Genomic DNA, 14,806 nt, shown 5'->3' with positions numbered 1-14,806 from the left:
GTTCATGTGGAACGTACCACAGTTCCGGGGAGGGATCCTGTAATCCTAGACGGGATGGCATTATACTGTGCTTTCACATTGGTTGCCCTTTTGTATTCCATGGGACTATTTGGAGAAGCAAATGCTCTTTGGCATGAGTCTGGCCCTGCATAATTTACATTACTGTTATTGTATTTTATAGCATGCAGAATAGAGACTCAGTTCTGAACAGAGTATACGGAACTGTGGCTGCCATTTGTCAGTCCAGATTTAATTAGTTGCATTAGCTGTAGCAGCAAAGATTGAGTGAGCAGAATGTGCCTATACCCAGGCAGAATCATCAAAAAACAGTTGCTTTTAATGGAGAGTGGCCCAATTTATAATCAGGTTTCATGCTTCTTATTTTCTGACATTGCAAGTCTGGACTCATCGATTCAGACAAATATGGGGGGGGAAGATCCCCAGAGATGGAACTTGTACAGCTGTAGGTTACCGTCTGATACTGCTGCTGTATCCAGCTGTTGTATTAATATTTATTCTAGCACAACACTGTAGAAATCTAAAAGAAAGAAAAAAAAAAAAAAAAAAAGGAAGATAGAAAAAAGCGACAGAACCAGAATGCCTCACAGTAGTTGCCTCAACAAAGCCTGGCACAGTCAACCATTTAAACACCTGCTTAAATCTCAGCACATTCAAAATTCAGCAAATCACTTATGTTTGTGCTCTACAGCTTTGCTGGTCTGGGCCAAAGGACTGGGAGAAAGGAAATTTTTTTCAATACTGGAAGAATTATGAGCTTGATACACCTGAAAATTCTCTAGTTTATATACCTCAGTAAGACAAGTGTAAAAGAGCACTGCATCACAACAGTACCTCCTGCAACACTGATGTGTGCATATAAATGACTACAATGTGTGTAAGAGGTATAGACATAGAGTATGTTGCCTCAGTCTCTGACAGCAGGTATTTTCCTAGAAGTGTAAAAGGGCCAAACTGAGACCTGAGAGAGATGGTTATAACTTCTTTGAAATCAGAATTATAAACCAATACCTTAAATCTGAACTTGACCTTAAGCCAATTTGTATTTCCAGTTGAAATATATCAGAGAAACCAGAGGGTTTTTTTTTTTTCCCTTTTTACATTAAATGTTTTGATGACAAAGTTTGTTTCTGGTGGTAAAACATGTAACAATATTAAAAGGAATGCCACTAATCATGATTGAACAGGCGTGGTATAAGCCTGCCTACAATCTCTGAGAAATAAAACTTAGCTGGCATGCCACAGGTACTTCACAAGCAGGAGGGGCTGCTTTTCTAAATAGACTGTATTTGTTATGGGTGGCTGGGTATCTGCATTCTGGCTCAGTTCCCTGTAGTAAGGAACTGACCACATTACTATTTGCAAACACAGGGTTCACTCAAGTGGTACTAAAAAGAGAAGAGGTGGGGCAAGCAGAGCTTTAAAAAGAAAAGAGGAGTCCGTCCAAGTTTGTGTGTAAAAAAACAACTGCATTTTGGAGAAGGACGGTACCTGGAGATCTTGCTGTGGGCTGTAGTGAACAATTTTACAAATTTGCTGCTTTTAAATTTAAACAGCAGATTTGCTAATTGTGAGGAAATTTGCAGTGATCCTTGCGAGCGTTGCTTTTAGGCTGTTAAATCTGTGGCAAGAGTGTCAGGCATTTCGTACTTGGCTTCCAAAAAAGAAAAAAAAAAATACAAAACGAAAGAGAGAGAGAAAACGACGTGTGTGGGGAAGAAATCTCCCAAGAATTTCTTCAAGGTTGTAGTCAGACACAGTAAAGGCTAACGCGACAAGAAAAGCAAGGCAAAGATAAAACTTGGTATTGTGATAAGATGTCTGAGTGTAAAGTGGGAGATTGCAAAAACCTTTTGGGATTATACATGCTCATCTTGTCCTGGATATGACTGAATACAAGCTAGCTTTTCTCTAGTGACAGTTCAAAAAACCCTCAAGATTATGTTTCTCTTCCTTGTTGCTTTTTTGCCAGTGGCTTTTAAAATTGGTTTTGTCAGCCTCTCAGCTCTGCAGCACTGGAACTGTCCTAATGGGTACAGAATAAAGACTGAAAACTCTGCTTGTATAGGTAAGTTGTTGACCGTTCACAAATTAAGAAAACTACATTTGTATTCTCTTAGTTGAGCTTTATAATTTTCCAATAGTTTTTTTTACAGTTTGCTTGTGTGTTCTACTGGTAGAATTGATAAATCAGCTTCTTGATATCTTTTGCTTCTCATAATGAACAGAACTCATTTTATTTAGTTAGTTTTTCAGAAATCAGTCTCTTGTCTGTCAGTTCAACTAGCAGAAAACAGGACAAATTTTATATGATCATTAAGAGATCTGAATTGTTCCCTGGTTACCAAAATTCATTGCCATAGCTTTAATGTCTCTGTATTTTCAATACATGTGCATGCACATATTGGTGCTTCTATATATGTAAAATTTGTGTATAGGCGTATTTTTATATTTCTGTACACATATAGAAAGAGTATATTAATTACTGTGTATTAGTAGTATCCGTAGATGCGGGCTAGAGAACTTTAAAAGCTATTCTTTCTATATTTATTGGCACAGGTAGGTACGTGTGCTTATATTTAATAATATGTCTCATACGATACATGAATCACAGGTGTGTTTGATACTGTAGTATTATAGTCTAGGTGAATTGTATGACACTAGTATTAGTATAATCACCTCTAGTGATTTGGAACATGCAAAATGCAGGTTTCTATTCTTTATAAAGTGTAAGACAAAGAATGAAAGAACCCTTCTCCCTGCCCTGCTACCTTGAAGTCCAATTTTTTTAGAAAGCCAGAGTCAGTGAAGTCACGGGCGTTGCAGTAAGATGAGGAAGCGCTCTCTAAGGATTCAAGCAAACAGACCTAATACTTGGAGTTAATGCTTTTGCCTTAGATTGCTTGGGCTGCAGAGGCTCTGACTCAGTTCTTGACGTGATTCCAGTGATTTAACAACAGGTGCCTCCTCTGCATTCTGCCAAGAAATACCATCTTGTAAGCAGAAAATAGAAGTATGCATGTTAAATGCTCATGTATTGAAAGAAGAGGAGCTATGAGTTTTTTGTGTACAAATGATAAACCTGCCTGAAGGTTTATCTGAGAACCAAACACATCTGCAGTGCTTCCACACTGATGTTTGAATTCAAATGAGAAGCATACTTCTGAAATTAATCTCCATACTGGCACCTCTTACTATGCTTGTCTTCACACTGTGGAGCACTCTCAAAGTGCATGAACTGGATTCGCTTTAGGCCAACCTAAACCAGAGGCTCTTCCCATAGGAAAGCATCTCTCCTTTCTGGTGTTGATGGCCATTTGGCCCATGGGACCAGACTAGATCTGGTTCTCTGTAACCTCAACCTGAAAGATATGCAGTGTGTATGTCATATCCTCAGCAACTATTGCACTTTACACAGCCTATCCTATAGGTGCATGTTATTTCATAATATGTGGCTTCCTCAAGCTAATTAGGACGTACATTAGTTATGACTTCTATATTACTGGGTTGTCCAATTTAAGAGCTCACATATAACAGGAGAATCCTACTGACATGAAAGGAATTGCTTGGATGTTGTTTAATGAGTCAAAAAGTACTCTAAATAATGACATTCCAAAGGCTACAAAGATGTACTTTTTATTTCAGTTGACATATTTTGCATTTTGATGTACATTGATCTTCTGCTAATGGAGATATAGTCTGCCTGCGTTATATCTTTTCTGTTGAAAATCAGATACATTCAGCTGCTGTATGAATGGGGGGACTCTCGGGAAAGCACCAAACTAGAATGACCGGTAGCTCAGCAAACTCTGCATGAAATAGTAATAGAAGAAATCTTTTGTGTAGGAGCTGACATTGCTGTTACATACTCTGAGCAAGTCTATATAACACAGAATAAATGAAAAATGAGGTATGCTAGAGTATCTTTTTGATTAGAGACCATGGAATTACAGATGATTAAGCAAAGGTGAAATTTTTACGTGAAATGTGAGACTCAAGGATGCTTTGATGGAATGGATTTCCCCTGTTCTTTCCTTTGTGTGCTGGACACAAGTCATGTTCTGACCGGAAGAGCGGATTTATGATATTCTAGTTCATTAATTATGCGAGATACTGCAGTGGAAGCAAGTGGTAGGAAGCTGGAGGCAGGCTTTGAAGGTAATAGTGGGGATAAAAGTGGTGAGTGGGAGACATGACTCATACCACTGAACTGTGAACAATGACAGCAAGCTGAACTGTGGCTTGGCAACCATTCTCGGCAAGCTGTAATAAATATACCAATTGTAAGATGTTCTTTATCGTCTGTGACTGTAGTGGCATCCTGCCAGCCATAAGGACTACCCTGAATTGAGAAGGTGTCTGCTCCCTGTTAGGGAACTGTTACAAGCAACACTTACTGGAAAGTGTGTAGGCTTTTCTAGATTTGTTTTCCATACTGCCACAACAGATGAAAGTCTAGGTCATGCTCTTCTTACATTGCTAAATAGCTCATTTCTTAATTGGTTCCTTTTATTTCTAGGGATATTCAAAGATCAAAGACTTTCTCATCCTGTGGAAGGATAATGAAATCTAACCCTAAATGTATCACATAATTTTATACAGTTATTTTAAAACAGATTATTTGAATCCTGACTTGGTATGCCAAGAGAGGAGAGGCCTTTCAGAGCGGCCGTGTATCCCACAGCAGCAAGGTTTATGAGAGAAAGTATGGGAGAACAGATCATGAGGTCAGAACAAGACCAGTTTGGTGAATAAACATATCAATTTATTGTCAGGTTATGGTAGAATTGGAAGCATTTCTTCAATTTTTGACATTGCCATCTTGATTTAATAATTTATTTTAAGCTGATGTCAGGACTGGGGACTCAGTTAGATTTAAATCACTTCCTTAGATGCCAGTGAAAACATAGGATCTTCTACCCCTAAAGCAAAATGGTCTGGGCTACACAGGAGTTATTATTCCTGCAAGGTAAGAACATGTGCATAGTTGGTCCTGGGAGAGCTCTGATTTCTAACATATTTGACCATGTAAGCATACGTGGCACACCAGGGGATGGACCTTATGCCTGTTGAAATCACTTGCCTCTGCCCTCCTAGAGTACTGCTTTAACCACACTATTTTTTATTCTTTCATGGTGTATAGATGCTTACCCCACTTGAGACCAAAAAGTGTCCCACATGGCACTGTTTATCTGAAGAAGCTTGTAGAGCAGCCCATTATGTTATCAACTTTAGACTAGAAATTAGTGCCTGTTAGTCTTGGACTACCCTAGGTAAATATATTATGTTCTGGATACTGCAAGACTGGAGGTGTACTTTGTATTCAGGGCTAACTTTGAATGCTTTGTAAGTTTGAAAAGTGAAAGAAGGTAATTATTTAAAAAAACCCAAACAATATTACAAAAAAGTTTTTGAAGAAGGCAAAACACAACTCGTATTATTGAAGTTTTACTTAATTGTAGGTTATTAAATTCTGCACGTCTGTTAACTTCTGGTGTTAACTGATTAGACCTTATCACTTCTTCAGGACTAGCATGCTGCACATTCCTACAGAGCTACAGCCTGCAATTGAAGGTGACAACTGCAGCTATCTAGGTTAGCTCTTTTGGTCAGATGCTTCTTTCCATGTCTCAAGCTTTTCTCCTTTCCTTCTTACTGTTCACCATTCTCCTGCCATGGAGCGCTGGTGATGTGGAATATTAAGTTATTCCTCTTTGCACTAAATCTTTAAATTCACATTAATTAGCTAAATCCTGACTTCACTTTGCTCCATGCACCCTTCTGAATACATGTCTTATTCTGTATTCTGAGAAATATAAAATGCCAAAACCTTGCTAATTCACAGCTATCCTTTCTTTACAATCATCACATAAGGAGCGGTAGAAGCCAGTGAAATGGGGAACTGTGTTGTCTAACCCTGTCATGGTGTAGGGATAAACCTATTGAGACCCCACTGTATCACTATGTATTTCAGAAAAGCTACAGTAGAGGCACGCTTGTTTTCTTGTGTTCAGTATCTATCTTCCAGCTAGCTTACTTCATCTTATACCACCTTGGTGAAAGATGCTTGAAAATATTGTTACCAAATAGTAGTCAGTAATTCTTGAGCATGGATCTGAACCCACAGACTAATTCATGAGAAGATTCCTATTGAATTCTGTGGAAATTGTATCCAGCTGAATGTGGACAAATACTATCTTTAGCTGTAAAAACTTAGATCAAAATACAAAGGAGGCAAATATATTGCAAAAAAATGACAGAAATGGTGTCACACATCACATGAAGCTTAATCCTGAAGAGGGCTAAGGGGCAGACTCCAGGACCAGTGACTAATACTGCAAGACTCATCATTGTTTTGCTCAGTGTAAAATAGCAGACATTAATTTCATGTTCTGTTTTAAATAAAACTGACTACTTTCTAGTATCTAATTTCAAACCTAATTTTAAAGGGAGCTGGATGACAGTGTTTGTTAATGCCTTTCAAAGCGGGCCAGATGATAGCCTCATGAACTTTGTCTCTGAAAGGCAAACCAATAACAATATGTTGAAAGTCGCATGATCGGGAAGTAGAAATCTATTCTATAGTTACTAATTTACACATAGAATTAATTTCAAAGACAAAGCCTAAATATTTATTTTTTTTCCATTCTAGTGCCCAAACCCTTGAGATCTGAGTCCAGAAAGGTAGAAAAATAAAGATACTGTAGTCCCTTGAGTTATTTTGTGCCATTTCTCTTCAAGTTTCTGAATTTTATTCCAATTCTAAATTTGTTTTTACTTTATACTTGATTAAGTCATATGATTGCTCTTGCTGTCATATCTGTGATATGATCATCTCCGTGGCTCTGGGCTGCAAGAGTCCAGGAGTTGATAACCACCTTATTGGATTCATGTTGTATTTCTTACCATAGTATTTCAGCACTTCACAGCCTCTATGCTCTCAAAAATTGTGAATGATCAGGTTGTACTTTAAATCTCATTTAAAATTAGACAAGGTATTGAGCTGTGCCTCATCTATTTTATTGTGACCTGCTGATACACGGAGCATCTTTTTCCATTTCTGGCTATCTTCTGTTCTTTGAGCTGTACTCTGTTAACAAAACAAGTAAAAGGGATGGGCTGCTTTCTTTGTAACCCAGATTAAATTTTGTGTTCAACCTTGTTGAAAAGATTATGGTGGTGGCTAGATATAGCGGATTGAATTAATCCCCAGTCCAACTCCACAGGAAACAAATTTGTGTGAGGTTGTTTGAATGTATCTGCACATGTATATTTTATACGTATAATGTATGTATTTGGGGCCATAATGAAACGCAAGTTCCGTCTCACTGTGGTTTCTCTGTATCCCTGCCAGGCATACTAATGCTTCACCTTCTGCAATCAGAGCATTTCTCAGGACTCTCAATAAAGTAGCATATTTGTATGCAAAGACATTGAGAGCTGCCAACATCATGATGACATGATTCATCGTTTTTGGTGATTCTCAAGGCATTTTTTGCATAAAGAAGCCTTTGAGAACTGAGCAGAACTTCATTCTTCCTTTCAGGGCTGGCTGTCAGGGCACTGCAGACAGCTTTTGTGTTCACTAAGCCGATTTCTTTCACAGGGTGAAGTTCCCACTGGGGGATGTGGTTGCCAGGACACGTAAAACAGCTACAGCGGGATGCAACTCTGCGCTTTGCTTTGGCACTAAGAGCGCAGGTGAAGGCACTGCAAGTTACACCTGATGGATGGTTTTATGATTGAGTTCTAAGCCATAAGAAACAGCCTTTTTTTGTTTTGTTTTGTACTTTGAGCAAAGAAGAGAGTTAAAAATGTTAAGTATAGGACCCTCTCCCATTGTTAGTGCCATAAAAGCTGAATATTCACAGCGCTGCAGCATTTTACAATAGCGCTGTGTCTGTTGATGCTTCCTGGTTACTGCTGGAAGGGGCATTCTCCCGTCGCCAAGCTGCCTGTGCCTCTGCACCCCTTGTCTTTTATTGGGCAGTTATTCTTCCACTGTAGCCTTTCTTCATCTGGGGCCATTGTTCACTTTTCAGTATGTGTGGGATTTGCTTTCTCATGTGAACTTTGGTGGTGATGAAAATGGACAGACCGATAATCCTGAAATCCTCTCTTCAAGTACAATTACTGGGGAGGTAGTGTAAATTCTTGTAGCCTGATCAATCAGCATGCTCTCTCTTAGAGAGTCAGTTTAGTATGCTCATATAAAGCTGGAAAATCCATCCTGTAAATAAAGTTGTCCAGTGTTTGTCCAGTTCCCTTGGTACTTAGCTCAGTAACCTGTGCCTGGTTAAAGCATGTCTTCCCGGTCTGATCTTGACTTGAGAATATCCACTCATGTTTTTTGCACCTTCACAGTTTTCTTGGTAGCTAGTTCCTTTAGAGAATTACACTTCCTCTTAAAATGTGAATTTAATGTCTAAATTTGATTTCCCTGGCTTCAGTTCTCAGCCATCAGTCCTTGCTAAATCTTTCCTGCAAAAGGTTATGGTGTCCTTTAGAAAATCTGGTACTTTTTGGTTTTGGAGGTATTTATATATGGTGATCAATCCTTCTGCCAGTCTTATTTCTGATAATGTAAGGAGTCTGATCTCTTTAAGTGTCTCACAGAAAGGCACTTTTCCTTACCCTCAAATCAAGCTTTTTATTCCTGTTGCATACACTTTCTAATTTTTCAGGATCCTTTAACAACTTATATCTGAGAAACACAAACAGCATGCCAATGTAGCTTGTTTATGTGTTATGATTTGAATTTTCTTGCCCAATAACATTTTAAGAAGTCAGCTTTCTGTCCAGTATAAACACAAATCCTTTTCAGGGTAAGCAGTCTTCCATATACAATCTGTAAATCAGGCCTATCTTTCTTATTCTTACTTAATGTGCTCTTTATTGTGATTGAATAATAGCTCTTCCATCAGTGTTTCACACTGCTTAGTCAAATGACCTCTGTCTTTAGCAGTCTTACATCTACACAGTTGCCTTTATCACCCATACTTGTGATTTCCTCAGAGAAATAACATCAGGTTTATTTAATAAACCACTGTTGTCATAAAAGTATATTGACTAACATAAACTACATTATAGCCTTTACCAACAGAGTCTTGCATCTGCTTCTGTAGTGGTGACTAGATCAGATTAGCTGTCTGGCTTAGTCAGCCAGTTACTCCATTTGAAAACCAGTGCATCAAGAAGAGATACAAACAGTGTTCATACCTGCAGACTCCTTCATGTCTCTGCTAACACTGACAGGAGCTGTGACAGTGAGCTGAGGTCACCAAAGCCCTCTACTATCAAAGAGCCCTTTAGTTTTTTTTAATGACATCCAGGCAATATTAGCCAGGAGTAGCTAGTTTTAAATTAGCAACCTGGAGCTCATGGTTCTGTAGCTCATTAAATTTCTAAGCCAGTCAAAATTTTCTAGAGGGGATTTGGGGGAGTTATTCCTTTAATGATGTGGAGAATGTCATGTACATCACTAGTACGTGCAGGAAAATATGCCCCTGAAAGCCGGTTGTTTGAAGAAGTTTGTGGGTTGGAATTAGAGTGATTTATGGAATTAAGTTGCTGAAAATGCTTCTGCTTTACCTTCATAATCTGTTCAACAGAATTCAGTTGCATGTGCTCTGATTTCATACATTGTCAAATTAGTTCATCTTCTGTGTGGAACATAACGTTGTGGGAAAACTCTGAAAACAATATGAGAACATTCCCTAATCTGTACAGACACATTAGGTGGCTGTAAAACATTGACATTCTTTTTAAACAACTTTGATACTTGACACAGAACCCCTAAACACTTCTGCATGTAGTTTTTTTAAAGCAGTTAAAGGGTACAGGTTCCCAGACCCATGCAACATCAGAGATCTGTTTGCTTGGCTCTCCCTAGGTTACTGACAGAGAAAGTTTCTTTCCAAGTGCTGGTGTGAGGTGGTTAAAATACAGTTCCTTGTAGTTGTAAGGTGCCATTTCTAACCTTCTATGAACTAGGGGAATCCTCACCAACACTCACAGATCTCCTGAAGCACTTTGGTAGTTTGCACTTGATTCAAAAGATCCTCTAAGATTAATTATCCAGGGAGATAACTTCCATTGCCCTAAATTCTTGATCAGGAATACAGAAAAAGAAAACAAAATCATGTTGTGAGCTATATTTGGAGTATCTCAATATGTATGTGTAGTTTTGGTTATGAATCAATGTCCTTTAGTGACTTAATCAAATGTGTCTCTTTACTATAATTTGTGTTGATTCCTTTTTTCCTGCATGTGCAGTTAGATGATAAAACCCAGAACAAAAGCCACTGACATCAAATAGATCTTGGATAGGGAAAAAGCTGCTCCTTAGAGCAACCCTCACAGTGGTTATGCAAGAAATATACCAGGATATGGTACTGCCAGATGTCAAGCACCTCAGGAATTTACTATAAGATGCATTTTTTTTTCAGTAAGAACTGAAGTTTATATAAATTTTCTGGGACAGTCATCCATGGTATTGCCAAAGGGGTTAATGTCTTTCCCCCTTAGTGTAAAAACTGCTCCTCAGTGGTGATGAAAAATAAAGTCCCTAATTTAAGACTTAATTAATAGTTACTGCCTTGAGCCCTGATAAAACACCATAAATACGTCAAACATCTTTTAATTCCTAAATACTCTAGCCTAATCTAGCAGTTAAAAGCCCAATTTCTAATTAGTTCATTTGTTGCATTGGTTTGGGCTTGTTGCTGTCAAAATATTGTGGGGTTTTTAGTGTTTTGTATGTGTTTTTGAGATTTGACTCAAACCAAAATGAGGTCGATGTGAACTCAGTGCTGTGGCCCTCTGCTGCTTTGCTGTTTTGCAAAGTTTGTTAATTTGTTGGCAAAATTATTGCTGTGGAAAGAGGGATGAAGATAGAAGGAAGCAGCTGCAGGCAGCATTTGCATAGCAAATGATAATGCAAATCACGGAAATGGAGTATGAGACAAGTCTGATCCATGTGTTTGGACAATCAGAGACCATAATGCCCAGTCCAGGGAGAATGGTAATTTCTCTGGACAGTCTTCTAAAAAAAAAAAAAAAAAGTGATAAATCATTCTGCATGTGGCAATGGACAAAACAATAATTCCAAAACCAATGCATGAGGCAATACAGCCACCCTCCTCTCCTTTTTTAATGATGGGGTATTAAATTTTGTCACCAATTTATTATTAGATAGCTATGTCAAGGATATTCTTTTTGCTCTTTGCTGCTTTTGCTACCTGAATTTTCCTGATCTCTTCAAAAACATGTTCCAGATATTGATGAATGCCTTGAAGGTGGTTTGGGAACCTGTGGCCAAACCTGTATCAATGTTCCAGGGTCCTACATCTGCTCCTGTTTGCCTGGCTACACTTTGGATATTGACAAACGGTCTTGCTATGTGAATGGTAAGGTCACTTTCTGTTTTAATTACTAAAAAAGATCTTTACAAATGTAGTTAACATTATTTTTCAAAGTGACCCATGTCTGGCTGGTCCCTACTGAACAGCAAATGGGGTGCTCTGGTTTGCTGGTGGAAAAACTGCCTCTTCTACTGTGTGGGTGAGTGGCAAGGTCAAAAGTGGGTGCCACAGAAGAGCGATGGTGAAGAGTAGGAAGATGAATGAACATAGGCTAACAAACAAATAAAGCTAAACAATGACTTTCCATTTCGTAGACATACTCTTTCCATGTGTGCAGAACTGTGAACTCTCTTATCCCCATCCTTGCTATTTCCAGGAAAACATGACAGGACACAAGATTTTGCTACCTTTGCCTCTTTCAGTCTGTTGACGTTGATGTCTTTGTGTTTAGGTTCTAGGGACAGTGCTGTGAAAACATAAGCAGGAAGCCTTAGTTTTGGTTTGGTCCATTGGTAGTTTCTTAATAGACATGATTGTTACTGTGAGTTCTTCCTCTCCCTTGCTCTGTTCTGAGTGTATAAATAGATTTTTTGATGTATAAGATGCATTTAAATTTTAAAAGTTTTTAGCTCTTCTAAGAGGAAAATGTCCACAGTTACGTCCTTTGAATAACCTTCCTTTTGCCCTCAACTGATGTTACGCAGGGAGAAATATCTAGTTGGATTTTATTGATTGTACTGCATCTAGAGTATGAGGTGGGCATGCTCTGAAGTTTGCCTCTCGCCTCTCCACCTTGGTTTTCTGAATGTCTGGTTTGGTTCCTGTCTGGGATATGCTACAGCTCTCTTCTGATCCAGGACCTCAGGTTTTCTTTTTCTGACTCATGTTTACCTGGGACTCTCGCTAATGGAGAGATGGGATGTGTCAGGGCATGTTTCTGTCCCAAGAAGTAGGAGATGTACTTGAGTCCCTGTGCATGTAGCCTTTGGGATCAGACACATAACCAAAAGTATTTTGTGTAGCTCCCAAATTGGCACCAACATGATTACTTCAGTCGTCTCCTAGAATCATTGTTATTGACAGCAACATGTGACTCACAGAACCCCAAGATGGATTTTTTTGTCGTCCTGCCTAAACATCTCTAGCCCCTTAAATAGAATTTTTAATTTATTTTAATCAAGTGTTTTGTAAACTCTTTACGTCTGAAGAGAAATTAAAGCAAACATTACCTCACAGTGATATTTGTGCACAGATATCTTTCAAAGAACAATCATACCTTAATATTGGAGGACTTCAACTTTTAAAAATGTTATTATTAACATTTATAGCACCAGTAGAAAGTGACTGATGGTTCAGGAGCCACTGGGATGGATAAGGAACCCTTACGCTAAGTATAGACCCTTCTGTAGGGTGTACACCAAGTGAAATACTCTCATGTTTTAAAGTCAGAAAGCTATTCCATGCAGGTGTTGTTTATCTGTTCATTAAACCCCTGACAAAATTAAGTCTCAAATCTGACTGGTGTCTCTGAAATCAAAGGTAGATTTGTTCAGCTCCTGTTCCCTTTACAGCCCTCATTCATGGGTGTCTGATAGGAAATTCAGAGTGGAAAGGACGGAAACAAAGCGTATAAATGCTTTTGGTCAACTAATTGGCAAAAATGCTGGCAGTATAGCTGTCAAATTCCTGAGATAAATCAACCTTGCTCCACTTCACTGTTTATTTACCATTTACGTAAAGCAAGTTTTCTTAGTTCAAATATTCTCACATGAGGTTGCTCAGTACAAATAGCAGCAGAAAAAAGGAGTCACTAAAATCCTAGAAGCAACTGTTATAACTGGGTGATAGCCTGAAAACTTGAGATACAAACCAGTCTGTTGGTATAAAAACAGAGTGCCGATTGTCTTCCTTGTGAACAGAAGAAAACTACATCTTGGGTGCTTGTCAGAACTTCCTTCACTTGGGAGAATTCAAAATCAGTCTCATTCCTCTGCTGTGAAAGGGGTTGAATCAAACAACCTTGCAAGCCTGATGAAGGTAGAGCATCTGCCTAAAATTTGTAGAAGTGATGACTGTTGAGTTAAAAGCCTCAAGTTTCATGCTACTAATAAAGATATTTTTAAAAAAATATTACAAAATTGGTCAAGAAAACCAGTTTAATTTTCAAAAGTATGTGTGCAAGAAAACTGATGATAGTACATCTTTGATGACATCCATCCCTGATAAATGGAGAGCTGCTTCTGCACTGCAGAAAGATCAATTCAACAAGTGATTAGATGGGCTTGTAATCTGTCATTCTGTTGTATCTATATCAATAACTGTTTTTCAAAGTCACTTGGTTAGAGCATTACTTACATACCATGATCTGTTGTTTCAGGCAATCATGTTATATATCCCCACCATTACCACCACAATGATCTTTATTCTTTGAATGTTGTTTTACTGGCAAATTAAAGACTAGGGTCTATACCCCCACCCCCCACCTTTTTTTTTTTTTTTTTTAATTAGGAAAAAAGCCCTTATTTATTTTTAAAATGAAGACATGACTGATTACATAAAACCTCCTTTCGTCTGCTACACACTTGATAGACATCCATAATATTTAAATTGCCTAAATGAAAAACCATTGTGGTTTGGAAATGCAGTTAAAGTTCCTTGGGCAATCCTAACCCTGCCCTCTGGAGATACCCTAACAATAACAGAGAGGACTTGATAAAACTGGGGTAGTGTAATCTGCAGCCTTAAACGTTATGTCCTACTAATTGTACTTCCCTATTTATCACCTGGTTTTAAGGCTGCATTAAGACTCTTTGGACCATCCTAGTTGCTCATCACTTTCAACCTTAATTGAATTTATAGAGTTTGGGGCATAATTGGAATGCCTTTAATTTTAACATATTTTATGCTAAGTTACTGACACTTTCACCCTGCAATCAATACGAATGCAGTTTTTATCTGGAAAGAGTTGTTGCTGTTGAGCTGTAGAATTTTTATGTACAGGATGTTTGGCTTCCTTAAGATGTGCATCACAAGAAATATCCACAATCTCTAGTTTCTTCCCTTGCTCTGTCTTGGAATCTTTTATTTCCCTGTTTGGGTAGTTGAAGTGAGAGTCCAGACCAACTCTGTGGTAAATTCTTGCTGCAGCATATTAGTTGGAAATGATCTTCAACTTGGAGATGCATCCATGGCATAACATTATTCCAACCTCTGTTGGCATGTATGAAATGGTTCTTTTGACCTCCAACTAGGCTGTAGAATTTGGGATTACTGGTAAAAAACACTGCAAACTCAGTTTCATGACTCAGTTTTTGACCTAATTTCCAGCATTAAATGTGAAAGGACCATTCCGTTTATATCTTCTTGGTTCTCTGTGATGTGTGTAGAAAGTTATAATTAAGATAAGAGAGATGGTTAGATCCTGA

The 14,806-nt window shown here is 38.3% G+C and overlaps 1 protein-coding gene across 2 annotated transcripts in view; it reads left to right on the top strand.

Annotated features, from left to right (window-relative positions):
• Nucleotides 1-1,495: 1,495 nt before the first annotated feature.
• Nucleotides 1,496-14,806, top strand: part of EGF (epidermal growth factor) — a 61,350-nt gene continuing 48,039 nt past the window's right edge. For both annotated transcript variants that reach the window (XM_032997832.2, XM_032997830.2), the window contains exons 1-2: nucleotides 1,496-2,086; nucleotides 11,295-11,426. In XM_032997832.2, the coding sequence (XP_032853723.2) occupies nucleotides 1,960-2,086; nucleotides 11,295-11,426 (259 nt within the window). In that variant the 5' untranslated portion in view covers nucleotides 1,496-1,959. The remainder of the gene's footprint in view (nucleotides 2,087-11,294; nucleotides 11,427-14,806) is intronic.

Source organism: Tyto alba, unplaced genomic scaffold (genome assembly GCF_018691265.1).
Source record: "Tyto alba isolate M040663 unplaced genomic scaffold, T.alba_DEE_v4.0 Super-Scaffold_23, whole genome shotgun sequence".
Classification (NCBI taxonomy): Eukaryota; Metazoa; Chordata; class Aves; order Strigiformes; family Tytonidae; genus Tyto; species Tyto alba.
Note: the sequence above shows the minus strand (reverse complement) of the source record. Positions and strands in the feature narration are given on the sequence as shown.